The sequence below is a fragment of the Nannobrachium achirus genome (assembly GCF_963921795.1).
Source record: "Nannobrachium achirus genome assembly, chromosome: 13".
NCBI lineage: Eukaryota > Metazoa > Chordata > Actinopteri > Myctophiformes > Myctophidae > Nannobrachium > Nannobrachium achirus.
The window spans coordinates 54,718,687-54,743,712 of record NC_137833.1 but is presented as its reverse complement, the minus strand read 5'-3'; the positions used below and the strand labels follow the sequence as shown (position 1 = coordinate 54,743,712).

The window sequence follows — 25,026 nt, the reverse complement described above, 5'->3', positions numbered from 1 at the left end:
ATTAGAAAAGTTGACTGTACTCATTAAAAACACAACATTTGCAATAACTTTCAGGAAAAAATAGCAATCACAAAATAACTTTAAATTAAGTATCATTATGCTTACTGTATGTTTAACGTGAATCCTTATTGATGCAAATAGGCAATACCATTGAAGAGGGGGTCAAGAACAACACAGAGGTAAATAATTAACAGTATTTTTAAGATAATTGAAAAAAAAACCTTTTTGCATCATATTATTGTATTACTGTAACATCCGATAGGACAAGTATTAACTTTGTTTTCTTCATGTTTGATTGTTAATTTTAAAGGTTGGCAAAGGACACAAATCTGTGAAGAAATCAGAAAAGGGCAGCCCAGAAGACATCAAACATCAGAGAGAAGTTCATGAACTGTTTTCTAGACTTAACCTCAAACACAACGATCAAGATAAGTTGACAACTGCTGACTTTCTGAAAATTCTCCCCTATATAAAGAAGCACGATGAGATAACTGAGAAAGACGTAGCTCATACATTCCTTCAGAAGTTGTTGATGCTAGACCATAGGGCCAGGTACATCCCAGTAACAGTGGACAGTACAGAAGACAAGCATTCAACAGTTACACAACTTGCAGATGAGTTTGATACAGATGACAGTGACTGTGATGATCTATTCAGGTCCAGTGTAGTCACTAGTCAGAGCCTGAAGCAGAGTCATGTCCATCCAATTGATGTTCAGATGGCTGTGTTTCACTGCTCAGACAGCTTCCTCAGGCAGAACATGATTTCCAAACTATCAAAGTGTCAGTATGCCTTACCGTTGCTAGTGCCTGATCTGTTCACAGGGGACATTGAGTGTCCTTTATGGACTTTTAGACAAATAAGTAAAGCCTGGAAGGTAACTGATAAATCAGGTGCCATCACAAGTAAGAACATGCCTATCTGCCAAGCTGAGACACCTATGGTGTCATTTTTCCGTCTTGGCTCCGTCGGAGATGATGACACCCCCATGTCATCATCTAAATCTCAGCTGATGAATACCATCATCAATGACCGCCACAGCACGTTCTTTCATAGGAATTGTCCAGGTGCCACAAAATCTCACTACCTGATAAATGGCATGGCAGAGATCGCATGGTACTGCCCTGCTGGAAAACCTAATGATGCGTTCTCAGACTGCGTTGCCTTCTGTAATCTTCATGGAAATGCTGCATCACATGACAAACAACGCAGAATTCTGATAGATAAATCTTCAGTCAATGTTGTCCTTGTGCCTACTCTTGGAAAAGGTGACAAAGGTAGGAAGATTCTGTCAGACCTTCGGAAGGGTCCAAAACCTCTCATTTGTCTCCTAGCTGATGATGACTCTGAAGCAGTTGAGATAGGACAAGGAAAATATAAAATGGGTCTGAAGGATAGAAGTCAGTCAGATGTGGCGGCAGAATTGAAAATAATACTTAGAAACCTTTTGTCAACACTAGATGCATCCTTCCAACTTGATACCATGGCAAGCGTCTCTGAAATCAAAACGGATGAAGCTGACCCTGCCTGCCAAAAAGGGAAATCTGCTGCCGTGCAGATTCTGAAATTGCTTAAAGGAAAGAAGCTTTCAGAGATCAAAGACACATTTCTGCCATGTCAAGGAAAGTTGTGGCATGAGTGGTGCAAAATCAATAAAGACCTCTACCGTCTTAAAGGAGATGAGAAGGAGAAAGCCAAATGTACAAAAGAAAAGGAAATGGAACAAAAAAGAAGTGAACAACGAGACAAATCCTCCAGCGCACTGATGAAGCTGTTTATTAAAAACCTGCAGTCTCTGAAACGGGATGAAAAACTTTACTTCCTAAAATGGATTGGAATCTTACTGGATACGTTCTCAACAGATGATCTTTATCAAATCAACCAGGAATATGATGCAAAGTGGTCTGAGGTCTTGGATTTGAAAAAGAAGCGTGACAAATCAGATCAGCTGAACGAGAAGCAAAAGGAGTTGGAAAAAATTTCAGAGCAACTGCATTCAGCAACAGTCGGATTTGAGCACATCTTGAGAGAACTAGGACAAATGTATGAAGCTCACGCATCTCCAAAAAAAGGAGACTGGTCTCAATACCCTAAGTTGGCTGCAGAGCTTATGATAGCAGGACATCCAATGGAGCTGATGGATGGAGATGCAGCACATGTGCCTTTAACATGGATCACTAGTGTTCTAGATGAGGTCATCAAGAAACTCGGAGACAAGAGGATATTTGTCTTGTCGGTTTTAGGCATCCAGAGCAGTGGCAAATCTACCATGCTGAATGCAATGTTTGGATTGCAGTTTGCAGTGAGTGCTGGCAGGTGCACTAGAGGAGCCTTCATGCAGCTAGTGAAAGTGTCAGAGGAGAAACAGAAAGTCTTCCAGTTTGACTATGTCCTGGTTGTGGATACTGAAGGACTGCGTGCTCTTGAGCTTGCAGGGAAGAACACTTATCACCATGACAATGAATTGGCAACATTCGTCATTGGCCTGGGAAACATGACTTTGATCAACATCTTTGGGGAGAATACATCTGACATGCAAGACATTCTTCATATTGCTGTTCAGGCCTTCATGAGGATGAAGAAGGTTAGGATGTCTCCAAATTGTCTGTTTGTTCATCAGAATGTTGCAGATATTGAAGCTGGTGACAAAAACAAGGAGGGGAAGAGACGCCTACAAGAGGATCTTGATGAGATGACCAAGCTAGCTGCAAAAGAGGAAGGGTTTGATGCAGAGTTATTCAGTGATGTCATTGCATTTGATGTGGGAAAGGATGTGAAATACTTTGCCCAGCTGTGGGAAGGCAGTCCACCCATGGCACCTCCAAACCCAGGTTATTGTGAGAGCATCCAAGAGCTGAAGGACATGATCCTCTCAAAAGCATCGCTGTCTCATGGAATTACACTTTCAGAATTCAAACGCACCATTGAAGACCTCTGGAATGCCCTGTTGAATGAAAACTTTGTTTTCAGTTTCAAAAACACACGTGAAATTTCACTGTACAGAACACTTGAAGAAGAGTATGGGAAATGGACCTGGGCTTTAAGGAAAGCCATGTTGGAAATTGAAGACAAACTTCACACAAGGATTGATAATGGAAAGACCATTGGCAATATTAAAAAAGAGCTACTCAATGGAATAAATAAGACTCGTGAAGAAGAGGAAGAAAACATGAGAAAGCACTTTGATGACGTTAAAGTGAAAGATGTACTGGTTCAGTGGAAAGGACGATTTGAAAACAAAATTAAAGAGTTCCACGATGAACTAGTGAAAGGAGCTCAACGGAAGCTAGAGGAAATTATTCAGCAGAGGGATGCTCGAAGCAAGCTGGATGATAAGAAGACCGTCTACGAGAACAAGCTCCTACAGGAGAGCAAAGAGCTTGCCTGCAAGTTAAAGGTCAAGGCAACGCAAGAAAAGGAACTCAAAAAGGCATTCAATGCTCTTTGGGAAGGTTGGGTTAAAGACTTCACTGCAGATATTCCTTCCATAAAGGGGATCAACATTCAAGAGGATGTGGATGATATCCTTCGGGAGATGGGCATTGAGGGTTCTCATGACCGCAGAAGCTGTGGTAATTACAAAACATTACCACATCTTGGGAATTATTCAGATTATGTCAAAATATCTAAAAGCTCTAAAGTGAAACAAATGTTTGGGATTAGTACAGAACTACTTCCTTTTCAAAAGGCTAGAACCTTCATTCTCAATGTCATGGAGCAATCCATTGCCTTAATTGATAGCAAACCTGTTAGAACCAGAGGGTACAATACCAGTTACTTGCATGAAGTAGCAAAGTTGGTCATAAACAAGTTCAAAGAATTTGATTCAGGCGAGACATACACCCTTAGACCGACGTTTAAAGTTGATCTTTTACTTTGCGTATTTCAATTTGTAGAGAATTGTCTTTCCAAGTCTCACAAAGAATTCAAGAAGAACAATGATCCACTCACTTATTTAGAAAACAAAAAGGATCAATACTACAACGCGTTCAAAGGCTATTGTAAAGGCAACTCTTCTGCTGCTGTACTTGGTGAATTGCTTTGTAGCAAACTGAAGGAGTCTGTCACTCAGGCTGTCCATGACAAGACTGCCCGTCACTTGGCTGATGAGATGAAAGGTTGTCTCCCTCCCTTCAGTGGGAATAGGTTTAACTTGGAGAAACATGTTTTACAATCACTGGCAGAGCAAGAGGACTTTAAAAGTTACATGAACTACATCACAAATCCAAGGCAACACATGGAGACGTTTATAACAGAAACTGTTGAGGAATACATCTCCACCAATCAGGACAAGGTACTCGGTATCATGCAGAATAATCTGGAGGATGTATGCAGGCTTCTGAATCAAGCAGTGCATGAGGCGACAGAAACAGTCACAACTCAGAAAGGAGACACAGACATGTGGCTGGAGGAGTTTTCCAGTCTGTTAGAAGATGATCTAAGATTTGACACCAACTGCTATGAAAACTTCAATGACATAAACCAATTTGATTTTCTTAAAGATGAGATTAAGAAAGGCATTGATTCCATGATGGTGGATTTAAACAGCCTCTCATTCAACATGGTGGATGTCCGTGTGATGCCAGATCAAATTCTAATCGATCATTTGTGCAAGTGTTGCTGGGTGAAGTGTCCTTTCTGTTGGGCATGTTGTAACAACACCCTAGAGGATCACAGTCCCGATGATCACATTGTCCGTTTTCATCGCCCATCTGGTGTTAGTGGAATGCACGTCTCTAATGAACCAATACTTACTGTTACTTTCTGTACAACAGAGGTTGGAGGTGATGGACGTTTCTACAGTCACAGCAAAGATACGTACTTTCCATTTAAAAAGTATCGAGAAGGTGGTCCAGATTTTGCCAACTGGAAAATTACCCCTGATGATTCGAAACTGCCATACTGGAAATGGTTTGTCTGTCGATTTCAAGACGAACTGGAGGAGTATTATGACAAAAGGTTTGAGGGCAACCACGAGATTCCAGAACAATGGAGAGAGATTACCGAAGAGGAAGCTATCGAAAGCTTGGAGGAGTTGTAGTCTGAGACTGGAAACAGCCACAACCCTCTTCAAATGAACACAATCCAATACTATTGTTTGATTATTCTTAAAAGAACTAACCGCTAAATATGGACATCATAAGATGTGGTCTAATAACAGCATGGCTTACATGTGTCTCTCATATTTTCATATTTATTTTACCAGTTGGTGAAAATAAATAAAACTTCCATGGCCTACTTTTAGTGTGCACAAAAATGTGGTGCTGATCATTACACCGATTTACGAGATTAGCCCAGGACAGACAGACACACACACACACACAGATTTACAGAGGTGACTGTTTAGAAGGTCTGCCTGATTGAGTTAAGTTTTGAGATTTCCAAATGTGACTTTACATATCTATATTTTACTGTAGAATAGGTGTAATGAGAATGAATGAAAAAAAAGGATGAAGAAATATTTCTAGTAGGGAATTTGAGCGATCAGATATACATTTATTTTGCTCATTTTTTATTAAAGGTCATTGACTAATCTCATGCTTTGTTCCTGACAAACATATTGGACGCAAAAAAAAAACTATGGCACCACCTCTTTAATTATTTTACTCTGTAAACAAATCATTCAAAAATCATTAAATGTAAGCTTTGAGAGTTATTTACTGGAAAAAAATATATAACACATTTTTTCAAATGTCACTTTTAAATTTGGAAACCTTAACAAAATATGATATACTGTAAGTGGTATGTTATGTGCGGGCACATTGGTAATGTGTTCGCACATATGTCATTAATGTCTTTATGTTTAGGGTGGTCACTAATATGTTTTGTTCTCTCTCTGTATAGTGACTACATGTGTCTATGCTGGTTGGCTGTGGGCTCGTTGGGAGAACTGTGCTCACCTGTGCCTGCTCCGCCCTGACTCAGCTGGGGCTCATGACCGATTGGAGCCAGAACTATAAAAGGGAGCAGTCTACACATACTGTTGTCTTTCCCAGCCTGAATAGTTGTTATTCCCCTGAGTTCTGTATTGTTTGTTTGCTTGTTTCTTTTCAGTTCTGATGTGCTGGTCGTAAGTATGGTTTTGGCGTTTTCTTTGCTAGTTTAGTTTGTTCATTTGTTTTGGCAGTGTATGGGAGCTGTGGTGGGTCGGCGGCCACATAGTGGCTGGCTCACCCAGCTCCCCTCTTTTCTTTAGTTTGGGCCTGCCATCGGTTTTTTGTTGCTAGTTTAAGTTAGGACTTATTGTCAGGTTGCCTTTTTGCGTTGTTTGTAAACCCTACCACTGCAACTGAAAAAGGAAAGTATTTGTACTTTTGACCTGACTACGTCCTATTATTATTTTATTTGACCTTTGGTGTGAGCCAATCAAAAGGCCTGTAACATAATACATGGATGCTATTCGATTAGTCGATTGAGCTATTTTTCTGACTGTCATTTACTGTAAATCATCAAATAAATATTGTAATTGATCAAAATGTCTAATTTATTTGTTTAAAGTAGAAATATTGTGTTATTAGAATTCATATCCATTAGACTAATGGATGATTAGAGTGTATTATTTAATGAACAGTTGACAATAAGAGAAACACAGTTAATGCATTAGTACAGATGTTTGATCAAAGCTTTTTTATAGAAATAAGAGACTCGGATGAGATAAATGAAGATAAAGCTTTCCTCACAACAACCAGAGGTAAATTCAGTTGTCATACATTTAGCAGAAATAGAAGTTAATAGTTTCGTACCCAACATAATGTCACAATGTGATATAGCTCTGTTCAAAACAATACTGTACCCTCTCCAACTGTACATACTTTCACCTTGTTTTCCTTAAATATTTTTTATTATGTACTTGCTTTGGTAAACTCATGCCAATAAAGCTCTGAATTGAAATACAGGAGAGGACAGCTTATGAGTCAAGAACCAAACTAAGATTTATTAGAATAAGAATAGAATACAAATAATGGAATGGAGTAGCATGTCTGCAAACAGCCTGAGGTGAAAAAAGGTGACAAAGTTGTTGTTTCGCTCGCTCAGTATTGAGCAAGATATTAACATTAATTCCCTGAGGAGATTGTACAAAAAATTACAGATGCTTATTTATTCCTAAATAACTTGTAAAATGAACGGCCATCCAGCAAAACAAGAATACTACCACTTCTGAAAATACTTGTAGGTTAGGGGGCTGTTAAACAACATTAACAGTAACATTATTTATTATTAACATTAACCTTAAATCAGTAGCCGTTACGGCCTGGAGGGCCTTCATTATTATTTGTAATTTCTAATTTCTTCCGTCACTCCTGGCTTGACCGTGTAGTCACTTTTTTCTAAACTCGGAAATATGGTAGACGGCTATGCCAAACGGCGAAAACACGAAACTCATAACACTTGGACAAAGGGTGGCATTGTTTGAAAGTGGAAACTTTGAACAGGTATAGCTCATGCCCTGTTTGACATACAGCCATGACACAATTATACTCATGCGTCTCCTCATGCCGAACAACTTTGTGTCTGACTTTTGACCTCTGTCCTTTAGATCTCCCACTATTTTGTATTATATGAAAAACAGTTAAAATCTATCTTCTCCTGGGATTTTCGTGTAATTTGCACTAAACTTTTTTCACATGAACTTTGGACCAATATCTACTCATGGGGTGAGAAGTTAGTATGTGAAATAATTATTTTTGTAATAATTCAATGAATATTGCAGTTTTATGCAAATTACTCTTCTGCCTCTAAAACATGTATGCAAAGTCACATGTTCATGACATTTGACAAAGATGTAGAGGATTAGTCCAAATATCACTGAAACCAATCTTACTCCAATTGGTCAAAGTGGGTGCACCATGTGTTTCAACATTCAAACTTTAAATGGGCATAAGTCATATTTCCTTTGGCATAAAACCACACAACTTGCTTACACATGTGCCTTGACTCAAGAGGAATATGCCTGTCTCTTTTTTTCAGTAAGCTCTGCCCTTAGATTTTCCATTTTGAGCAGTTTGACTCAAGTTAAACAGTGAACTAATTATTTATTACCTGTGAATATATGAAGACATTAATGGTCTATCAACAATGAATAGCCTGTAGCCTATATGAATGAACATACAGACTAGGCTGTATGTGATCTATACACAATGTAGGCCTATATATCAATTAATGAATGGAATAGAAACCTACATGAGTTGAATACTTTCAACTTCTTGCAAATCATGCACAGAAATGTGGTTGTATTTAGGCTGCTCAATTAACAATGTTTAACAAAGACACAGGTTTATGTAATAGCCTATATACTTGAAATATACAATATACAATGAAAAGCTATTTTCAATTTGAATAACATGATTATATTGATGTATGTTCATTCATTAAGTCTGAGACTGTTTTGCTAGTCTATTGTTAACTAACTCTGAGCAAGTGCAGTTTGTCAACAATATTGCCAATGCAACATTAATACTACTTTTTCTCTGGACCAAATGGCATGCTGTGCTACATTTCTGGTGTGAAATTTCTTTAACATGTAAAGGTCCCACCCAAAAAGGCGCGTGGGACCCCCCCAAAATATACGCTGTGTGCCTTTCGTGCAAAAAAAAGAAAAGAAAAAAAAACGCAAAAGCATGTGTACTCAAACTAGACCAGGTCACCTGGTTCTGCCAGACCCGCAATGAAAATCAGAATGCAAGGAAGGGGGGGGTGGATCAATCTTAGTCTGGCCTCTCTCCTTTGACCTGTCCGGCAAGCGTGAGCTTGTAGATCGGCTGTTTTCACTAGTATGGCACTGAACTAACACATGAACACACAGGATTGTATAGGCTGAGCAGCTGGAAATGTTTCTGAGCTTGTAGATGGGCTGAGGAATTTATAGTGTCAGCAGCTCGTCAGCCAACTCAACTCAGCTGGTCCTGTACAGGTGACGGCACTCAAGGCAATCAGCCGAGCAAGGGAAGGGAGGGGCAGATGAGCAGTCAGAGGCAAACACAGGCACACTGAGGAAAAGAGGGACCGACCGACCGACCGACCGACAAAGCCTTTTGTAGGCCGACCCCCTGGGTCTGGCAAAAAGTTTCCCAAGGTTGGCAGGTCTGGAGTTCGTGTGCAACCTCTTCCAGAGAGAGTGTGTGTGTGTGTGTGTGTGTGTGTGTGTGTGTGTGTGTGTGTGTGTGTGTGTGTGTGTGTGTGTGTGTGTGTGTGTGTGTGTGTGTGTGTGTGTGTGTGTGTGTGTGTGTGTGTGTGTGTGTGTGTGTGTGTGTGTGTGTGTGTGTGACTCAGGACGTTCATTGTAAGAGCGCTTGTTTCGTTCACCACACACTAATCACCACCAGATGGCGACGACAGCCCATAGACAGCCATTCACTAGTGCAGGCGCTGACGTCACTCGTTTGCGACTCCCTTTCTTTATTTACTAGCCTAGCTGGGCGGTGTTTAGCCATTAGCTTAGCCATTAGCTTAGCCATTAGCTTACTATGAGCGTTTATCTTGGGCTTGCCCAGGCCTTACGGCCTGGGCATAAATATAACGATTGCATTCACCACGGCTTCGTAACTCGCGCGGCGCTCCGCCGGCCGCGCGGCCCTGGCCCGCTCTTCGCGGCCACTCGCGCCTGCGGCGCTCGGGGGCGAAGAGCAGGACCAAGGTCCGCTGGCCTTCGCGCCGCTTGCAATGTCGTGGACAATCGATGGGCTCCGCCTGGAGGACGTTGTTGTGGGCGACCGCTTGTTCCGCCCCGTGCGGCACCGCGAGTGCTCCGTTTCTCGGCCGTCCTGTTTCTCTAACATCCGGTGACATATATATACAATGGTATTATGAAAACATGCTTGTCTTATGTCATCAAATTAGCTTACCAATAGTCAATATGCCAATATTCAACAAGAGTAGAATAGTAAATGTATGTCAAAAGCCACATTCAATTTGTGTGATGTTGTCAGTAACATGAACAGAACACTCAACTATAACAGACAAGTAGCTTTTATGTTTGTGATAGATAATATAATACCATACCACACCATACTAGCACTAAATGGAAGCTTTGACAGGGTTATTATAATAATAATAATTATTATTATTATTACAGCTAAACATTCAATAGCCTACCAACTTGTCATGTTATGGTGCTTAGTAACATAAACACAATATATGGAATAATGATTTTCGGTGATTACTTATCCCACGTGGAAAGGAATAATGCTGTAACTGTTGTCTTCATATGGATTGCTCCTGTGACATACTGTACAGTAATGAGTATTGTAGTGACTAAGAAACATCTCAGACAAAGCTGAACTGAAGCTCTGTAAGGCTGTCACATGTGGGTGAGTGCGGGCGGCAGGTGTGTTCATATGTGTTCATGTGGCCTAGTGTTTGGGTAGGGTGGTCTCATACTTGACTAAAGTTAAACTGATGGGTTTTGTTAATTATTCTGTAATAATGATTGTCCATTTTTCATCAAAGTGAAGCCTCATCGATTAATCCTGTTTAAGGGGATATTTTGTTCACACTACAGTAGGCGTATCTGCAAATCGCAACATTAGATCTTTTTTTAACATGTTGAATCTAGGGTTGCAATACCTCTGTCATCTGACTGCAATTGGGTCATACCACTTGCCAGGGGGGTGTGTATTTTTCAGTGTGATCTATTTTATGAATGAATGTTGCTACAAAAACATGATTTATACCTACTTAACCAAATACTGTACATTATGCTTTATTGTAAAATGTTTTCTTGATTTTTACACTTGAATTTAAGGTGTAGACCGTGTAGTTGGTCAGGGATAGTTGGTTTGATCCAACTAGGGGACACACCATTTAAGCTCCTGAATTTGAATGGTAGTCAGTCACTCTTGTCACTGTCACTATAGTCCATGGGCCATACGAGATGTCGGTATCTAAAAGGTGGCAAAGGTTACCATGCATTTTTGAAAAGCTCTATATCTGTAGATTATATTTTAGTATGATAACCCTTTCTGAGACGCAGCTAAATTGGTGTTATCAGCCGCTAGAGTTGGTGTCCCATTAACTTTACTACCGTATACAGGGGGGAAAAAAGCAAAAAATGAATCTGCTTTAAGTAGCATATGAGGGGTCAAACTAGAGTTTTTTCATGGTTCTGAATCCATTGCAAGCATTTGTTTTGCACGAAAAACATTCCTTGGGCTAAAACGGCCCCCACTAAAGCATAGTCTTATGGGGCAGTTTTTTTATATGAAAAAGAAAAAGATATTGATGTAAAAATGAGGCCATCTTTCTGGGTGGATGGATGAAAATGTGTAATTTTGAAATTGAAAACATTACACAATTTGGACAGGGACATTTTAGCTATCTAAAAATAGCAAATCTACAAGCTCACATTGTGTTGCATTTTGATTTATTAGATTGTTACAACCTGGCCTAGGGGTCACCAGGCACAACAAGTGAAAGTAATTGCGAAAACTGGTGTTTTTGATTAATCTATCATGTTTAAAATGGAGTTTGACGTTACAATGAGTGTGTGTATAGGAAGGGAGTGTCTGATAAAATTAAGTGTATACTTGCTAGTCTAGCAGATGCATTCAGAACTGGAGTCGATGCACAGAGAAGAAACTCAAAGAATAAAAAAAAAGTTAAAGTAAAAATAAGAACATTTAATTTACCAATTACATATTGTATTATTACATTGTATATTTTTGAAATGAGTACAGATCTGAATATAGAGCTTTTTAACAATTCTTATAACAAGATATCTCTTAACGTCACTTTTAACACACAATCATAAAAAAAGAAAATCCAACTAAATAATAACACAATTGGAGGAACTTCTACAATATTGTTGCTGTCAGGCAGAAACCATGTATCTCCACATTCAACTTTTTATGTTTTTCTCGTAAACTAATGCCCTACTTCGTCCAACTACAGTGGCACGCAAAAATATCCCATCTACAGTACAAGCTCACAACGCGTTGCATCATGACGCGTTGTGAGCTTGTAGATTGGATATTTTTGAAATTTTGAAATGCATGGTCATGCAAGTGTTTCTGTGGGTTTCATAAATATTTAACCAATTAAAACTATTAACAAGAGCTTGTGGCTAAATAATAACTACATTGGATCCAAGTTGAAACGATATGATTGGTGTCAACCCGACAACGTCACTGTGAAATGCAGGGACACAGATGGCTGTATTTTGATTGTCTTAAGCACCAACTTTAACGTAAAGGGCAAGACCACCCATTTTCAATATTGAACTATGTCATTAATATACCTTAGATGAGTTGTGTGGAAATAAAAAAAAATCCCTCCTTCTGTGTTGCCTAGAACTGGAGGATTGATTTTGGGGTTTGTATTGCTTTTCAGAAGATGCTAGTGACGTCGTTTTGTAGTTGAACCGGATCTTTCCAACGAAACGTTTGGTGGTCCGAGACAGTATGGACAGGCCTTTAACCCATTTAGGCTTAGAATTATTGAATGCTTTAACCAGTGAAAAATAGCAGATATACAAGCTCGCAGCGCGGCACTCGAGTAGATGTGCTATTTTTGAAAAAGTCGTGAAAATGTGTGCAAATCTTTGAATATATGTATTTTCAAAGCGAACGTTTGTAACTCAAATTTTGCTTCTGGGTGGTCCCTGGAACTAAATATTTTGAGATGCAGGTCCGTGGCCAAACAGCCTACATATCATTTTGGGGGTCCTTCACATGAAAAGGTTTGAGAACCACTGACATAGTAGTCACTCAAGAACAGACTAACTGAGCTCCAGTTAAGTGACCTTTTCTTTGACGATGGCGAGCCAGATTGCTGACATAGAAACATGGGTTTTTCAAAAAACCTTAGAAGGATTCAAAAGACACTTATAGAATCGGGTCAAAATGCGAATTTTCACGATTTTTCAAAAATAGCAGATCTACAAGCTCGCAGCGCGCTGTGAGCTTGTATATCTGCTATTTTTCAATAGTTAAAGCATAAAATAATGATACACAATAATGTGTACCCGTTCTAAATGGGTTTAGTTAAGGCATAACATAAGAGCTGGTACTTAAGACAATCAAAACAGAGCCCAGAGAGCCAGTAACGGTCCGTCACAGAGCGACACTGTTGGGGATCTTGTCGGGGGACAGGTAGTAGAAGGGCAGCCTCTTTCCCTCGTTGCGTTTCTTGATGGCGCTGCCGATGCCCGCCAGCTCCCTCCTGAAGCTCTCCATGGCCTCTTTGACCGGCTTCTCGATGAAGTGCTCGTCGGGGTACATGCCTAGGTACAGCTGGAAACGTGCAGAGAATGTTAGAGGCAGGGGCTGAAATTTCTAAAACTGCCTTTTGGTGAAAATATCGAAAATGGCAGACCTCCAAGAGCTTTGGAGGTCAGCTTTTTTCGATGCTTGATTTCTACACATTTCTTGATTTCAACATAAGATGCTGCATTCAAGTTCAGGAGAGTTTGGACAAGGCGATTCTCTTGAATGCTGCCTTCAGTTGTGGCATGGAAAGAGGGCATTTGCATTTCTTTCAAGATAGTAAAAACTGCATTCATGGACTTTTTACAGATGGATAAAAGGGCAGGGGCTCGAGCCCCCTTGGATGTCTATGTGTGTACGTGCCTGGCTGGAAAGGGCAAACCACAAACTGACCTTATTTCGGTGCCAACATGGAGGTCATTTTCCTCTTACCAGGGGTCGTGAATATGTCCGTACACAGACAAATGTGTCCGTGGCTAAGACTTGGTCTTATCCATGGCAAATGTTCGATTTTCTGTTTTACACACCATTATATTGTTCTTATTGAACATAATACCCAATTACTGAATGCCAAGTCTCATTTATGACATTATTAGTACTCTACTAGTTTTCAAAGATATTATGTGCAAGGAAAGGACCCCCATAACTCTGAGAGTGTACAAATGGAACCAAAAATGATTTGGTTCCATTTGTACACTCTCAGAGTTACACACCTGTTATGGTCATTCTCTGAATGTGTTTCTGGTGATATTTTTGTCCACTCATTATGTATGTCCGTGGCAAAAATGGAATTTAGGCCACATATCCAGAATTGACTTAATGATGCTTAGTTCAGCACCGAAAATAGCCGACCTCCGAGCTCACAACTGCTATTTTCACTATTTTCACCAAAAGGCCCTTTTAGAAATCAGCATTGTGGTGTGCAGTACTTAGTGTGTACCTCATTGTTTTGGTACTGCAGTGTCTAGTTAGTGTGTACCTCGTTGTCCTGGTACTGTAGTGTCTATTGCAGTGTGTGGTTAGTGTGTACCTCGTTGTCCTGGTATTGTAGTGTCTATTGCAGTGTGTGGTTAGTGTGTACCTCGTTGTCCTGGTATTGTAGTGTCTATTGCAGTGTGTGGTTAGTGTGTACCTCGTTGTCCTGGTACTGTAGTGTCTATTGCAGTGTGTGGTTAGTGTGTACCTCGTTGTCCTGGTACTGTAGTGTCTATTGCAGTGTGTCGTTAGTGTGTACCTCGTTGTCCTGGTACTGTAGTGTCTATTGCAGTGTGTAGTTAGTGTGTACCTGGTTGTCCTGGTACTGTAGTGTCTATTGCAGTGTGTAGTTAGTGTGTACCTCGTTGTCCTGGTACTGTAGTGTCTATTGCAGTGTGTAGTTAGTGTGTACCTCGTTGTCCTGGTACTGTAGTGTCTATTGCAGTGTGTAGTTAGTGTGTACCTCATTGTCCTGGTACTGTAGTGTCTATTGCAGTGTGTAGTTAGTGTGTACCTCGTTGTCCTGGTACTGGCTGAGGGCCCACACGGCCCCCAGGTGCCAGCAGGAGCGGCCACGGTCCGGCAGGCTGTCCACGATGAGCTGCATATCCGCTGCCCCCTTCTGGGCGGGAGGGGGCTTACGCATGGTGGAGGGGGCGTTGGGAATCCACGAGCACCAGTCATACTGAGAAATACACACACATAGAAACCCGTTATACTATATTATGTGCGCTTGTGCACACTAGGGCATTCTCCAAATATTCGAATATCAAAGTCACTATTCGACGTTGTTCACCAAAGTCGAATATTCTCTTATTTACATTTTTTTATTGTTTTCTCTTTAATAAATATATAATTTATAAAACTTGGCTAGATAGGAAGTCATAAGAATGAGTTGTCAATGCCCCTGGTGGATGAATTTGTTAATGCTCTATACCAGGGGTTCTCAAACCTTTTTAGGCCGTGACCCCCAAAATAAACATATTTGAACTGGGGACCCCCACCCTGACAAGCACTTGTAGGAATTGTAGGCATTACATTTAATGTGACTCGGTTCCAGAGATAAATATTGTGAAAATAGCAGATCTACATTCTCACAACACCTCACAACGCGCTCACAATGTTCGCCTCTTGCTTACTTAATATTTGACAGTTTGGCCAGTCCTGTTGAACATTCAACTATTCGAATACTTTGAGGTTGAATAATTCGAATACTAAAAATCACTATTCGTGAATGCCCTAGCGCGCACACACACAAAACAAAACTCTATCGAGGCATGAGGTGTGCTCACCACTGGCATCACAGCTGGTATTACCAGGAATGCTGGTCCCTCATTGGCTGTTAATGATGACCTTACCAGAAATGCTGGTCCCTGATTGGGCTACAGGCTTAAACACACACGGCTACCTACCTAGTACTGTACCAGCATAACGCTGTACTTGCACGCTCTGCTGGTGCATGTAAAGAGACTCTACGGTAGGTACTGTAGCTGGTCTTCAAACATTTTCATGTGGCCAAGGACCCCAAAATGTAGGCTATAAATATTTTGCCAGGGACCCCAGTCTGAAAACACTTTGTGCCAGGGACCTCTAGAACATATTCAAAATGTGTAAACATTTTCCAAGATTCTTTGAAGTTGTGAGCTTATAGATCTGCTATTTGCAAGTATCCGATGTATATAAATTAGGATTCAAATGTACAGTATATCTAGGATAGGTACCCTCTTAAAAACCTGCAGTAATCCTGGTCTCTATACTGCCTCCCCCTGGCCAGCCGGGGTGCCTGGTGGAGGGGAAAGGAACTGGGTATATACAGTACGTCCAACTGGGGAACCTCCCCCTGTCATGTGAAAAGAATAGGCTTGGACTCCTCATGCATAGAAGGAAGCATGAGGTCAGTCCGTTGCTCTCCCCAGGTTGGCAGATGGAGTGTAGCGCCCAGGATTACATTAGATAATTGACACTGGGTGAAAAAATGGGTTACAAAAATCATGGAATAAAAAGAGAAACTAAAAAGGATTTTGATGTTATGATAAAAAAAACTGTGGTAAAGAACCCACCTGTCCAGAGTTGACGGCTGCGTGCTGAGCTGAGGCTGTGAAGATGGCCACCGTCAGGTATTCTGTCAGCTCCTCGCGGCTTTTAAGCGACTTGGGAAATTCTACACGTTGACACAAAAAATGTGTTATTTTTGAAGACTTAAATAATGACGAACAATGTCCGTCGACTACCTTTGGTCAATGACAAAAAAGGAATGAAAACTAAATAAAAAACAAGTAATGATGACCAAAACTGTGACACATATTAACAACGATGTCAAATAATAAAACCTAGACTGTCAGTGAGGACAAGAGATCCAGTAGAACTAAGACAAGTCATTTTAAGATTGGTTGTGTGTGGTCGTCGCACTCCGAAAATAGCATATCCACAAGTTCACAACACGTCGCTGCTTGGCGCGTTGTGAACTTGTAGATCAGTTATTTTATGCACGCACCCTGGTCTAAATAAGGCATCACAGTGCCGTTGAGGCCCGAAAGTTTCAATCAATCAAGTCAAACGGTGCTGGAATTATGCGCGAGAAAGACAGACAGACAGACAGACAGACAGACAGACAGACAGACAGACAGACAGAAACAGCTATTCTTGTAGATCTGATAGCCTTCTTTGTTTTGAGTTTTCTTTTTTTTTTTTTTTTGCTTTAGTGCAAAATGTGGGGAAATGCAGGAAGCAGACTTTTCACAATGAGATGGCATCACACTACAGTACTGTCATCTCCTACACACAGGTCACGGCCACACTAAAGCAGTTTTGTTTGAGAACCGCATTTTAAACCATCTTCTAGTCATTATTCACACAAGCACACCATTGTAGAAGCAGTATTAGTCAATAATAAAACGGCTGAAAACACATATCACATGACCATTCACATACACCAAGCAGGTCAAGGTCAAATCATTGACCACTTCAAAAGGGTATTTCACTTTTGGGGAGATTTTAAGCAGCTTAACAGAAAAAGGTTTCTGATATTTGATATTCATTTGACACGCTCCCCCTCCTGTATGAACCCATTAAACCTCAAACTCTGTTCAGATGACTGATGATGTCTTTTTAATGTGTGAGGGGATTTGTCCTCTGTCTGTCCGCATCTTACAGTACAAATCGATGATGACACATTGAAAGGGGAACACAATTTGTTTAAATTAAAATGCGCACGCACACACACACATGCACGCACGCACACACGCACGCACGCACACACACACACACACACACACACACACACACACACACACACACACACACACACACGCACACGCACACGCACACGCACACGCACGCACGCACACACACACACACACACAGCGCGCCACCGAGTGCCGCACTGCGAGCTTGTAGATCTGCTATTTTTGAAAAGTCGTGAGAATGTGTGCAAATATTTGAACATTCATGGGGGGCCCGTAGTGAATCAATGTACCCAGGGCCCAGAATTTGGTGCGACACCCCTGCACTAGCACACACATGAATCTGCACCCACCACAGTAGTCGAAGTCCTGCATGCCAAAGCTGCACACGTCTTTAACGAAGGCTTGTATCTCCTCGTCTCCCTCTACTGCTGCGTCACTGTGGTAGTAGATGTTCACCACAGCCGACACGAAGCTGCAAGGGACAAAAAAATACATGACTGCCACATGCATCCTCTAAGAACAGTGGTTTTCAAACTTTTTTGGGCTGCAGTACCCCCTTATCCACAACTTTCCAACATCCCATCGTGCATTGCGCAGAAGTTGCACGGAGCTTCCGGCGCCGCAGCCGAGTGTGATCTACAAGCTCACAACGGCTGCATCTGCGACGCGACGTGAGCTTGTATGTCTGCTGTTAACCGGAAGTGTGGTGCAAAAATGTCTCCAGTAAATCCCCGCGGAAAGAGGTGGATACTGATTTCTGAAGCCGAGTACACCTTCCCCTGACTATAGCATTTTGCTTATATGTTCAAAACAAAACAACATAATGGCATTTGGCAAATAAACATTGCTTTCTATTCAATAACAGTTGTACTATTCAAGGTATTGATGTACATTTAGCAATCTACAGATGAGCAGGTTCACATAAAGTCTGTCAATGTTTTATCATTGACCATAACACTAAAATACATATTCCCATTTTCTACTTTTTTTCACGTACCAGACCAAGAAGAGAGAGAGAGAGAGAGAGAGAGAGAGAGAGAGAGAGAGAGAGAGAGAGAGAGAGAGAGAGAGAGAGAGAGAGAGAGATGAAGCAGGGACACCCACTGCATATTGTCTAAAATTGTGTTGCAGATTATATACATTTTATAGTAGGCCTACTGTGTTTTATTTGAGTACTGTGTTTTATTTGTCTGTCATTCAATGTTATATGCCCAAAAGCTTTCTTGAGGCGTAAATCCTAGTACCAGTGAACTGTACTGTCGGCTCTGTATACTTGGTTACCTATGCCAAACCTCCTTGCCGAAAATAGCTGATCTACAAGCTCACAACGAATCACAGGGCAAAGAGAAAATGCCATTTAGCAGGAAAATGCTTTGGGAAATGCTATTTAGGCCTTTTTACACCTGGAAAGCATCTGTGTCACATTAGATTTTATATTTAGCTATTCAAAAATAGCAGATCTACAAGCTCATGAGCTTGTATATCTATATCTATTTTTAAATCATGAAAATTTGTGCAAATCTTTTAATATATATTTTGTAAAGCGTGTAGGGTCCTTGACATGAAACAGTTAGAGCACCACAGATATAGAAACATAGCGTTTTCGGGTGGAAACCTTGTACTGTATGTCCAAAACCATTTGTGTTGTATTTATCATTTTATGATTTAAACTAGGGAAAATAGCCGATCTACAAGCATGTGCAACAGTCTTGTGTGATGAAGCAGGGCTTTTCTTTACGAAAAAATGTACAAATGTTAAACTTGGAGATACAAGGTTTCTGCCCGACCGTGACCATAGGTTTTTCAGAAAACTGGATTTAGAAGACATTTATAGAATGGGGTCCTGGGGTCTAAATGGGTTTTAAACAGTGAACATGAACACACCTCTTAATGGCGTCCCACACTTTGTAGCCGTCGTCTCTGTAGAAGTAGGTGGGCAGCTCCTCCGTGCTGTCCACGCCGCGGGCGGCGATGGCGTCGGGGAAGCACAGCGAGCGGAACGTCAGCGTCTTCATGGCCTTCTGGACCAGCTGCACGTGACCGCCTCCACCCGTACCGTTGGCCTGGGTGGACCAGGACCAGTGGTGGAAATATGAATCATCACATTTTGTAGGCCTAGTTAAGTAAGAGTATCAATACTGCAATGTAGATATGTACCAAAAGTAAGCGTACTCATTATGCAGAATGTTCCATAACAAGCTTTTCAAATTTAAAACAATATTTTGAGGCTAAAAGGAAACCAAAGCATGAAATAATTATTTATCATATTAAGGGAGATATTATCTCTCTCTCTCTCTCTCTCTCTCTCTCTCTCTCTCTCTCTCTCTCTCTCTCTCTCTCTCTCTCACCTTGTCAAAGATGCCACACTCACAGATGAGCTGCTCTCTGGCCTTAGTGTTGATGGCGATGGTGAAACGAATGTGTGGGATGAGTAGCTAGAAGAAATCAATCAATCAATCAATCAATCAATCAATCAATCAAACAGAAAATAAGCCGACCAAACAAATATCTATGAAGAATGAGATGAATCCTAGGGCAGTGGAGGAATACATTTTACTGTCAATAAAGTAAAAGTAGCATTCGATATCTGTTGCAAGTCCTGCAGTCAAACATGGGGCTTAATTAGTTCATAATACATGGTTTAAAATAATAATCTAAACCTACAAACGTATTTTATTTTATATAGAGTAAAAAGTACTATAACCTATTTGCCTCAGAAGTAGAACTATCAAGTATTGAAAAAACAGACATACTCAAGTAATGTAAAATTGATAAAACCGGGCAAAGCATTTTAGATTTTTGCATGCCATTGGCTATTCAAAAATAGCAGATATACAAGCTTTCAGCTGAAAAGTGTGAGAACTACTGATTTAGGAGGCATTTGTAGAATCGCCCTCAAAGGCACCAGACAGACATTAGATGCAAAAGTCTCTAGCTCGCCCTTGTGGGAGGCGGGGGGTAAAGCGTCCAATTCATTCCAATAAGGCAAGTTTGCCTTAATGCTAGCTAGAGGTACGCTAGAGGCAATCTTCCATAGGGAATGAATTGGACGCTGCCCTTCCCCCCTCCTTCCCCAATTGCATGCTAGACGTGTGCTTCTAATGTGAGAACGAAGCCATACAGGTCTTAGTTATAAGTACAGTACTTAAAGCCAAGGGGCACTCCACCACTTTTTTTTTTTTTTTTGGAAAATTATGATGTCACAAGACGATGGATTCTGAACTTCCCACAGCTCTCCTAGGAGACTTGGACTGAGTAGAATTTTGTTTTGATATTTTATCATGAACATTAGTGAGGACCTATTATATGAAGACAGGTTGAAAAGTGGTGAACTACTCCTTTAAGTAAATGTACTTAAAGTTGTACCATGTAACTTTTTTTATAAAACAAATCTTAAAATTGTCCTAACTGTTAAATCGCTAAAGTTTTAGAACACCCACTCCGTTATTTTCAGCTTCTGAAGCCTTCTCTTTATATGTTTTCTATGATCCTGGCCGTGGACCGGATTTCGCGCCAAAATGACGTAATCTGCATCATCTGTATACGTTGTGTATACGTTGCCCAATCACATCGCCGATCATGCACACATGGTACACTACCGGCCAATCACAGCGCATCTTGAAGTGGGGTCGCCATATTTGTAGTCGCCCGTGTGTCTCTTTACTCAAAAGGTAATCTCGCCTACCAGGCAGGGTGAAGTAGTCCGTTTCTCCGGAATGCCTGAACGCACAGGAACCAGGGACCCCTCTAAAGATAGCTCTCGGCGTTGTGGAGGCAGACGCGGGGGTGTGAAGGTACGAAAAACGGGCGAAAGACGCGAACGCGACCGCGGTTTGCTATAGGGCTACTGACCACTAGTTGAGCATCTTACACAGTATAGCTTTAAAGTTACTTTCCCGCCTCTGCTCACCTTGTAGACGGGGTGGACGGCAGGCAGCTGCCGGTACATGGCCACACCGAACACCTCTGACATGAGGTGGGTCCTCAGCAGGTGTGTGATGGTCTGGTGGATGTGGAAGTCTGCCGAACGCACCCAGATCTTGGCCAGCAGCCAGTCGTACTCGTCGTCGCTGGGCAGGAAGATGGGACAGTCGTCCCCGGGAGTCTGTCCCAGCTGGGGACATGAGGACAGAAGGACACGGTGGATGGATGGATCCATTCATTCATTCAAGGGATATTTTCACTTTTAAAAATTTTTATCATCTACTCAGGGAGCACCCCGGATAGTTTTTAAGTTGCTTAATTCCGTTTTTAGATAGTTGATATTAATTTTCACTTTTTTTCAATTATATTTAATATTCTTTTTGGCAAATGAAAATAAATAAATAAATAAGAAAGAAAATAATTATCAAAAATGTACGTATTAGGAGCGCACTGAGTCTAATTGGTCAAACGTTTTTTTAGACGTCTATTCATCTAAGCTTAGATTAGACGTTGATTAGACGGCTATCAATCTGGCTAGCCATCGTCACGAAAAGGGACCGCCCACTTGTCCCTTTTCTGCGTAGCCATCATTGACTCTTGTCTCGAGAGGTTGGACGGCTATAGATGTCTATTAGACGTCTAATCTAAGCTTACAGTAGCCTAAAAAACGTTCACTTTTAGACCATTTTAGACTAGTAATCAGTGGGAGGACAGTATGAGTCCGCAGAACCAAGGACCGGTGCTTTCGATGAATCTACATGGTTAAAATGGACTTTGAAGTTACAATGGGTTTGTATAGGAAGGGGGCATGTCTGATTTATGAATATCAAATATCTAAATACTCAATCGTGAAATCTTAGAATCTGTCTTGGGTGCTCCCAAAAGCCTGAGTAGACGATAAAATGACCAAATTGTTTTGAAATATCCCTTTAATTCATTCAATCCTTTGGGTTGTCTGCCTGCTCTTCCTGCAGCACTAAAACAAAAGGCTGCGTTTGCCAGTTCAGTCTGTACTGAATATAACATATCCTAGAGACAATTAGAATTTCTAGTTATCCAAACGGTCGATAACCATTTTGACATTTGGTGCCATGTTTTTATTTTCTTGATAGTCACTGTGCCATATCAACATTATATGTTTATTTATGACACCACATCACACAACATATTTCTGACAGATTTTGATTGTCTATACAGTAAATAAGACAACCTTTGTTGAGTTTGAATAAATGTAGAATTTGCATACAGATGTCAGGGACTTTAATTGCTTTATATATTATTATATTATTATATTGTTGTTGTCGGGTGAAAAAACGTTCGTTTTGTATTTATCATTTTAAAAATGAACTAAACTAGTGAAAACAGCCGATCTACAAGCACACAACGCCTTGCACCGCCAGGCGTTGTGTGCTTGTAGATCAGCTGTTTTCACTAATTTTGTGCGACAGCCTTGTATGATGAAGCAGGGCTTTACTTGGTGAAAAGACGTACACATTAGAAACTTGGAGGTACAAGGTTTCTGCCTGACAGTGATGATATATTTTAAATTTCAAACCATACATCCCCTCACACTTAAATGTATGCCAGTGTGCTAGTGATTAACCTCCCCTGTGCCAATGTTGGAACCTAAGGTCACCTACCCCGGCTTTAGTGTGAGATACAGCCTGATTTCCCAATCGATACAGATCTTGTTTTTCTTTTATCCTGTAGTCTGAGGCCACGCTCAGACAAGCTAGAGGATTTGAAACTTTACCCCTCCACCACTAGAACACCCAATGTTATGTTTTTGTTTCGTTTGTTTTGTAAATCAAAGCATGACAGGCATGCTAGCTCATGGTGTTCCCATGACTGTACGCGGCAGACAGAGTGGTTTTCAGTGATGTTCCCACATGACACCCACCCACCATGACGACACCCACCTGTATGGCCAGAGGCATGATCTTGTTGTCATTGTTCCTGTACAGCAGACAGATGGGTGCCGCCAGGTACTGCTGGGTGCAGGGGTCCGTGCAGTTGGGACTGATGCCTTCCAGCGTCTCGTAGTCTGCTATGTACATGTTACCTGCCTGGATACACAGGAGAACATAGTGAGTGAGTGTGTTGCACACAAAATGAAGTGGAAACTGAGCTACACTTCTTAACCACCTGTCCACTGTACCAAGACATACATAGACACATACTTCCCACAGATCATAACCATCCAAGGAGAATTTGAAAACATGACCAATGATGAAAAACTCCCATACCTGCTGGGTGAAGTAAAACAATGTGCAAACACAGCAGCAAGATTTGTGAGCTGCTGCGATAGAAGAAGGATATCAAATGGAATCCAACCACCTTAAAAAAAAAACATTGTATATATCCCTGCTCTGCCTACACGTAACCTTGATGCATGAAAACGGTTACACTCTTTTCACCTGTACATATTTTGCTCCGATTGTATTGTATTGCATCGTATTGTATTGTATTGTATTGTATTGTGTACACTTCTGCTTTGGCAATGTAAACGTATGTTTTCTCATGCCAATAAAGCCCTTTGAATTGAATTGAATTGAGTGAGTGAGTGAGTGAGTGAGTGAGTGAGTGAGTGAGTGAGTGAGTGAGTGAGTGAGTGAGTGAGTGGAGTGGAGTGGAGTGAGTGAGTGAGTGAGTGAGTGAGTGAGTGAGTGAGTGAGTGAGTGAGTGAGTGAGTGAGAGCGAGAGAGTCTGTGCTTGCATGTATTCTAATAAAGTTACCTGATTCTGAAAGATTTTCAAATGTTAGCAGTTGGACATTTTTAAATAAGGCATTGAATGGTCTAAAACCCTCTTAAAAAAGATATCCAAAGTATACCCCACTCGGTCCTGTTGGGACTTTTATTGGCCAATTAAGGATTAATTAGGCTAATTATCCTAATTTACGGGTTTCAAATGTAGTCCTACACGGCCATGTTGAGGACCAACACACTGGTGTTTCAATTTGTCTGATTGGCATAGAACTGATGTTCTAACCTACGCCAATCAGAACTCCTGTGTTGGTCTTCCACATGGCTGATGTAGGCCTACATTTGAAACCCATGAATTGCTCAACACTTGTGTGTGTGTGTGTGTGTGTGTGTGTGTGTGTGCGTGCGTGCGTGCGTGCGTGCGTGCGTGCGTGCGTGCGTGCGTGCGTGCGTGCGTGCGTGCGTGCGTGCGTGCGTGCGTGCGTGCGTGCGTGTGTGTGTGTGTGTGTGAGAGAGAGAGACAGAGAGTAGAGAGACAGACAGACAGTCTGACAGACAGACAGACAGACAGACAAAGACAGAGTGAGGTCTACTACACACTACAGTACCTCTATCTCCTGCTCCAGAGTCATGTCCCTCTCCAGACAGGTAGCCACCATCTCATGGCTGACGGGGAACTTGTCCGGGAGCTTGAGGCATTTCCGGATCATCACTGGGTTGACGCCGTTCAGGAACTGGTAGCCAAAGATGAAGTCCTCCTTCCAGTGTTGCATCACGTACTCTGTGTGCATGATGATTATATGATTATTAATATAGGACTGACAGTGACACGCATCTGATTGAGTTGACCCAGAGCATACATGTGTTGAACCACTCTCGTCTGTGTTAAAGGAGTAGTTCACCCCCAAAATGACTTTGTTTCTATGGATTACTAGGGATGTAACAATATAGTAACTGTATCGAAATATCGTTTTTAACTTAAAAAATCGAAGTATATCGAAATGAAAACAGCAAAAATCGAATCGTATTGTTTTATTT

At 41.2% G+C, this 25,026-nt stretch overlaps 2 protein-coding genes across 2 annotated transcripts in view; one reads left to right on the top strand and one right to left on the bottom strand.

The window, feature by feature from the left end:
* Positions 1–399: 399 nt before the first annotated feature.
* LOC308297447 (interferon-induced very large GTPase 1-like) lies at positions 400–5,041 on the top strand (the record flags this gene model as incomplete). The annotated part of the gene is made up of 2 exons (XM_080740853.1): positions 400–3,572; positions 3,897–5,041. Exons 1-2 carry the CDS (start codon positions 533–535, stop codon positions 5,039–5,041), a joined length of 4,185 nt encoding a protein of 1,394 aa, XP_080596979.1. The 5' UTR covers positions 400–532.
* Positions 5,042–13,046: 8,005 nt separating this feature from the next.
* The window catches only part of LOC308297446 (polyunsaturated fatty acid 5-lipoxygenase-like), a gene marked incomplete at both ends in the record, with an annotated part of 28,965 nt that continues 16,985 nt past the window's right edge, over positions 13,047–25,026 (bottom strand). Inside the window, 9 exons of the mRNA XM_080740852.1 lie at positions 13,047–13,226; positions 14,689–14,859; positions 16,235–16,335; positions 17,710–17,831; positions 19,244–19,422; positions 19,708–19,794; positions 21,270–21,473; positions 23,203–23,349; positions 24,597–24,769. Coding sequence (XP_080596978.1) covers positions 13,047–13,226; positions 14,689–14,859; positions 16,235–16,335; positions 17,710–17,831; positions 19,244–19,422; positions 19,708–19,794; positions 21,270–21,473; positions 23,203–23,349; positions 24,597–24,769 — 1,364 coding nt within the window. The remainder of the gene's footprint in view (positions 13,227–14,688; positions 14,860–16,234; positions 16,336–17,709; positions 17,832–19,243; positions 19,423–19,707; positions 19,795–21,269; positions 21,474–23,202; positions 23,350–24,596; positions 24,770–25,026) is intronic.